Source organism: Oncorhynchus mykiss, chromosome 9 (assembly GCF_013265735.2).
Source record: "Oncorhynchus mykiss isolate Arlee chromosome 9, USDA_OmykA_1.1, whole genome shotgun sequence".
NCBI classification, from domain to species: Eukaryota; Metazoa; Chordata; class Actinopteri; order Salmoniformes; family Salmonidae; genus Oncorhynchus; species Oncorhynchus mykiss.
Window position 1 is genome coordinate 37,418,009 of NC_048573.1, and position 6,919 is coordinate 37,424,927.

The following is a 6,919-nucleotide window of genomic DNA, read 5'->3' on the forward strand; positions in this document are numbered from 1 at the left end:
TCTCTTGCTCTCTCTCTTGCTCTCTCTCGCTCTCCCTCGCTCTCTATCTAGCTCGCTCTCTCTCTAGCTCTATCGCTCTCTCTCTAGCTCCATCGCTCTCTCTCTAGCTCCATCGCTCTCTCTAGCTCCATCGCTCTCTCTCTAGCTCCATCGCTCTCTCTCTAGCTCTATCGCTATCTCTATCACTATCTCTATCGCTCTCTCTATCGCTCCCTCTCACTCTCTCTAGCTCTATCGCTCTCCCTTGCTCTATCTATCTCTCTCTCTTGCTCTCTCTCGCTCTCCCTCGCTCTCTATCTATCTCACTCTCTCTCTCGCGCTCTTTCTTTTGCATTCTCTTTCTCTTGCGCTCTCTCTCTCTCTATTGCTCTCTCTCTCGCACTCTCTCTTGCTGTCTCTCTTGCGCTCTCTCTATTGCTCACTCTCTCGCTCTCTCTATTGCTCTTGCTCTATCTTGCGCTCTATCTATCTCTCGCGCTCTCTCTATTGCTCTCTCTCGCTCGCTCTCTCTCGCTTTCTCCATTGCTCTCTCGCTATATCTCTCTCGCTCTCGTGCTCTCTCTCTCGCGCTCTCTCTGTTGCTCTCTCTATTGCTCTCTCTTGCGCTCTCTGTCTCTCTCGCTCTATCTCGCTCGCTCTCTCTATCACTCTCTCAATCGCTATCTCTCGCTCTCTCTCTCGCTGTCTCTCTCGCTCGCTCAATTGCTCTCTCGCTCTCTCTATTGCGCTCTCACTCATCTATCTCTCTCGCTATCTATCTCGCTCTCAATTCAATTCAATTGATTTTATTGACATGGCAAGTTCATTATTACTTACATTGTCAAAGTATACATATCGAAAAATAAACATAAAATGTAAAATATATAGATAAAATATATTTTTATATATAAAGAAATGGTGGGACCAACAGCAGTAATAATAGTCGTAGTGGACATTGGATTACCATTAACAACTACAACAACAATATTAATGAGAACAACAATACATTAAAGCAATGGTAGTGGACCAGTGTCAACATGACTGAGAAGACACATGATATGAAAGACAAAACAAAACAAGATGGGAAATATTATCGACATCACTTTTCACTGGCTGTCTCTCAGGTTGTGGCAGGATGACACACATTTGGCTGCCAAAACTGCACATTTTGGCTTTTCACCCAATAAATATTTGATTTTTTCTTCATCTTTTATAGTTTCAAATTCTTTGTATTGAATTATAATTTTGGGAAATAAATATTCTCTTAGGTCTGAGTATTTGTCACAGTGTAATAGGAAATGCAGCTCTGTCTCTACCTCTCACCTGGAGCAGAGTGAGCACAGCCTGTCCTCTCTGGGCAACCAGGTTTGTCTGTGACGACTGGTCTCTATAGCCAGACTGTGCTCACTGAGTCTGTACCTAGTCAATGTTTTCCAAAGTTTTCTATCAGTCACAGTAGTCAGATAGTCTGCCACCATGTACTGTCTGTTTAGAGCCAAATAGCATTGAAGTTTACTTTGATTTTTTGTGGTGTCTTTCCAATAGGTGATATATTTTTATTTTTGTTTTGTGATGATTTGGTTGGGCCAGATTTTCTGAGTGCTGTCCTGAGGCTCTATGGGGTTGGTTTGGGTTGGTGAACTGAGCCCCAGAACCAGCTGACTGAGGGGACTCTTCTCTTTTTTTCATCTCTTGACATTGTAGAGCTGTGTGATGGAATGTTTTGGGGTCACCTGTTTTTAGATGGTTGTAAAATTTGAATGCTCTTTTTTTCTATTCGAATGAGGAGGGGGTATTGGCCCAATTCTGCTTTACATGCGTTGTTTTGAGTCTTTCTTTGCACTTGCAATACAGTCTTGCAAAACTCTGCATGCAGTATTTAGATTTGGATGTTTGTTCCATTTGGTAAATTCATTATTAGAGATTGGAACCCTATACTTCACTTCCATATAGAGCAATTGGTTCTTTAACTGATTGAAACATTTTGAGCCAGATTCTAATTGGAATTTTCGATTTTGATGTTCCTTTTAATGGCATAGAATGCTCTTCTTGCTTTGTCTCTCAGCTCATTCACAGCCATGTGAAAGCTACCTGTGTTGCTGATATTTAGTCCTAGATATGTGTAGTTTTTGGTGTGTTCTAATAGAACTGTGTCCAAATAGAATTTATATTTGTCATCCTTATTTCCGGACCTTTTTTGGAATATCATTATATTTGGGTTTTTTAGGTTAACGGTCAGAGCCCAGGTCTGACAGAACCTGTGAAGATGATCTAGGGGCTGCTGTAACCCCTCTTTAGTGGGAGACAGCAGCACCAGGTCATCTGCGTACAGCAGACACTTGATTTCATTGTTGTGTAGGGTGATACCAGGTGCTGCCGATTTTTCTAATGTTTCTGCCAATTCATTAATGTAGATGTTAAATAGTGTTGGACTTATTGGGCAGCCCTGTTTCACTCCACGTCCCTGAGAGAAGAAGTCAGTTTGCTTGTTGCCAATTTTAACCTCACGTTTGTTTTTAGTGTACATTGATTTAATAGTATCATATGTTTTCCCTCCAACACCACTTTCTATTAGTTTACAAAAAAGACCATCGTGCCAAATTGAATCAAATGCTTTCTTGAAATCTACAAAACACGAGTAGATTTAGCCTTTGTTTTGGTTTACTTGTTTATCAATTAGAGTGAGAAGGGTGTAAATGTGGTCTGTTGTATGATCATTTTTTAGAAATCCAATCTGGCTTCTGCTCAGGACGTTGTGTTTGTCAAGAAAATGATGTAGTCTGCTATTTATAATACTGCAGAGAATTTTCCCAAGTTGCTGTTAATGCAAATTCCTCTGTAATTCCTCCATTTTTATAGATTGGTGTGATCAATCCCTGGTTCCAAATATCGGGGAAATACCTGTTGAAGAGTTTGAGTATAGCCAATTTGAATTTGTGGTCTGTATATTTGATCATTTAATTTAAAATACCATCAGCACCACAGGCCTTTTTGGGTTGGAGAGTGCATCGTTTTTCCAAAAATTCTTCTTCTGTAATTGGGGTATCCACAGGATTCTGATAGTCTTTGACTGCTGATTCAAGGATTTGTAATTTTTCTTGTATATCTTTTTGTTCTGGGCTCTTTGTTATATTGCTGTAATGGTTTGCAAAGTGATTTCTCCACATATGCCCATTTTGGATAGCCAATTCCTCATGATGAGGTTTGTTTAATTTATTCTAATTCTTCCAGAAGTGGTTTGATTCAATGGATTCCTCAATTCCATCCAGCTGATTTCTAATGTGCTGTTCCTTTTTTGTTCTTAGGGTGTGTTTGTATTGCTTCAGTGTTTCCCCATATTGAAGGCGTATATTTTTGTTGTCTGGTTCTGTGTTTTTGATTAGATCTATTTCTCAATAACGCTCTCTCTCTCGCTCTCTCTATTGCTCTCTCTATCTCTCTCGCTCTTTATCTATGTATTTCACCCGCTATCTATTTATCTCTCTGGTTCTCTCTCTCTCGCTTTCTCTCTTTCTCTGGTTCTCTCTCTCGCTATCTCTATCGCTCTCTCGCGATCTATATCTCTCGATCTCTCTATTGCGCTCTCTCGCTCTTTATCTATCTCTCTCGCTATCTATCTATCTATCTCTCTTGCTCTCTCTCTCACTCGCTATCTAGCTATCTCTCTTGCTAGCTATCTCTATCGCTATTTCTATCGCTCGCTCTCTCTCTCTCGCTCTTTATCTCTCTTGCTCTCTCTATCTCTCTCGCTCTTTATCTATGTATTTCACCCGCTATCTATTTATCTCTCTGGTTCTCTCTCTCTCGCTTTCTCTCTTTCTCTGGTTCTCTCTCTCGCTCTTTCTATCGCTCTCTCGCTATCTATATCTCTCGGTCTCTCTATTGCGCTCTCTCGCTCTTTATCTATCTCTCTCGCTAGCTATCTATCTCTCTTGCTCTCTCTCTCTCACTCGCTATCTAGCTATCTCGCTCGCTCTCGCTATCTATCTCTCTTGCTCTCGCTATCTATCGCTATTTCTATCGCTCGCTCTCTCTCTCTATTGTCAAGGTGTCAGGTTTGGCTCACATTATCTGAGGACTCACCTTTCATTATCTGACGACTCACCGGTCCTCAGTGTAGTAATGTCACAACCAATGGTTCAGACTGGCAGACAGACTTGTATGGAGCTGTTTCAATATCATCTGGTCACCACATTCTTCTCACAGCAGGTATTACAATATTAGGGACTCACTGTGACTTCCACAGAAAGCAATAACAATGTGACCATTCATCTCTGTCTCCCCTGTCAGATCATCTTCATGGTGGGTCGGGGGTACCTGTCTCCAGACCTCAGTAAGCTTTATAAGAGCTGCCCCAAAGCCATGAAGAGGCTGGTGGCTGACTGCATCAAGAAAATCAAAGACGAGAGGCCTCTGTTTCCCCAGGTACACCTGAGTCTTGCTAATGGCTTTTCTTTTTACATGATCTCTCCATCTTTATTTAGGACATTTCTAAAATGGCTGAAGTGGGTTGATGGCACTGTACCAAATGCCTCCACGTTTTGCCTGGAGTGCTTCGAATCTTCCTCGCTTTCTCTCCCTCTCTTCCAGATCCTGTCGTCCATTGAGCTGCTTCAGCACTCCCTGCCTAAGATCAACCGCAGTGCCTCAGAACCCTCCCTGCACAGAGCCTCCCACACCGAGGACATCAACGTCTTCACATCAACCTATAGCAGGCTGCCTGTGTTCTAGAATTACAGCACCCAACATGCCCCTCCTACATGCTCCTGTTCCAAAACATACACACGTGTGCATGAGAGCGCACACACGCAGACACACGCACCCAGACACACACACACACGCTCACTCACACACACACACGCTCACACACAGACAGAATATCACCGGCAAAGAGGAAGAGGACTGACTGGGAGGAAAGGTGACAGTGAATGGGATCAATATGGGATTTCAATCACTGACTGAGTTGTGCCAGTGACGGTTTCGGTGTAGAGAGCAGAGAAAGACTACCCATTGGTTTGGAGAAGATGATTGGCAGTGAAGGAAATTAATGCCCATTTCTAGGTTTAGTCAGAGGCCTACTTTTCCCCATGGCTAATATGGGTGCAACGGACAGAGTGGCAATGCAGTTAGTGAAATATGTGAAAGAAAGCACACCTACCTGGGGACAGTGAGGCAGCACCCTCTGTGGGTCGGGAATGCATCCGGTTTTCAGGGGAAATGGAAAGAGCGCCTGTGACACGACTTCTGCTTCCACTTTGTTTTGCTGGGCAGGTGGTCAAAATGGTTAGAGCGTTGCGCCAGTAACCAAAGGTTTGCCCGATTTGAATCCCAGAGTTGAAAAGGTGAAAAATCCCTGTGTGCCATTGATGATAAATGTAACGTAACGCTTTTGGACGTTAACAAGGCGACACTCCAACTTAACTCGTCCTCCACGTTTAGTGGATTGGTTCAACAGTGCAGAAGACAACCTCCCCCCGACAGTTTAAAAAAAATATATAATAATTTGCGTCAGGACCAGAAAGAAAGAAATGTTGCTCAGGTGTTTCTTTTACTCCTGCTATGTTAGGTTAGTGAAGTAGAGACTTCGAAGGAACCGCATGCGAGAGAGCAGTAAAAAAAGCTCTCTTATCTCTGTGCTGTGAAGCACACCTTTCTGTCTTGACTGACAGGGACTGACTGCCTTGGTTTATTATGAAGGATAGTTTCTCTAAGCTGACCTCCCCGAAGAGGAGATGAAGCCTAGACAAAGACCCTGCACAAACCTCACCTAGGATGATTCTTATAAAACAAAAAACAGTGTGACGCAATCCGTTGTTTAGTTTTTTTTAGGATTATTTGATTGTACATTGTCTTAAATCAGAGATACGAAATGATTCAGTGTCTTCATCGTCATGCTTTTATTCTTTTTTTTGTTTTGTTTTGTTATTCTGGAAAATTATAGTCTGTCAGTCTGTCACGCATGAGTGAATGAGGAAGACAGTTTTCTTTTTTTTTTGTGCACATTTGAACTGAAGCGATGACTATTTCTCCGGTCCATGTGATTGGTTCATGGCTTTGCTGAGAGTTCTTATCAGTAGTTACCTACACATTTGAATCAGCCTTCTCTTTGGGTTAACCATCACCAGCTGGATATTAGGCAGTTCTCTTTAATATGTAGAAAAATATTTGACATCTAATTAGCTTTTTTTGTCTGCCATGTCTCTTTCAGGAGGTTAAACATTTTATTGTAAACGTGGTGAGAATGTTTATTCCAGGTTATTTTAATAAAATTAAGTTAAACTAAATTGCAGAAGTGTTCAAAACCTTCCGTTCTTTGTTGCTACTGACTGGCAAAAGTTGCTGCCTAGTGGGGCCTCAGATGGTTAGCGGACACTGATTTTGTCTGCTCTCAAGTGCTTGCTTTAATCTTGACGGTTCCAGATGTTGAGACACTGGTCTCCACCATTGAACTCCCTGCTGCATCTCTCTGTGCACTGCTTCTCAGTAGGATCAAATCAAATCAAATTTTATTTGTCACATACACATGGTTAGCAGATGTTAATGCGAGTGTAGCGAAATGCTTGTAGAATCCCATACATGTGCAAGACTTTGTGGCTGGGTGCAATATTTGCTGTTGCAGTAGCAGTGTGGTGCAATCACACCGTGGATCCAGTTGATTCCACGGTGATTCCAGGAGATTCCACCATTGGGCAATGGCACTAGGTGCTCCACAGCTATTGGCAAGCCCACTGGAAAAACAAACACACACACACACACACACACACACACACACACACACACAGAGAGAGAAAGACAAAGAGAGAGAGAGAATTCAATGATAACACATCTCAACAAAGCTATTGGGTAACACTTTAGTTGAAGTGGCTGCTTATGTGCTAAACTGCCCTATAAACATCCACACACCTATAGACTCTTGTGTTCTATAATGATGTCTCTGATG

At 42.2% G+C, this 6,919-nt stretch overlaps 1 protein-coding gene across 2 annotated transcripts in view; it reads left to right on the forward strand.

Annotated features, from left to right (window-relative positions):
* The window catches only part of raf1a (Raf-1 proto-oncogene, serine/threonine kinase a), a 44,328-nt gene extending 38,060 nt beyond the window's left edge, over positions 1 to 6,268 (forward strand). For both annotated transcript variants that reach the window (XM_021615557.2, XM_021615558.2), the window contains 2 exons: positions 4,270 to 4,404; positions 4,570 to 6,268. In XM_021615557.2, coding sequence (XP_021471232.1) covers positions 4,270 to 4,404; positions 4,570 to 4,710 — 276 coding nt within the window. In that variant the 3' untranslated portion in view covers positions 4,711 to 6,268. The remainder of the gene's footprint in view (positions 1 to 4,269; positions 4,405 to 4,569) is intronic.
* The last annotated feature ends 651 nt before the right edge of the window (positions 6,269 to 6,919 follow it).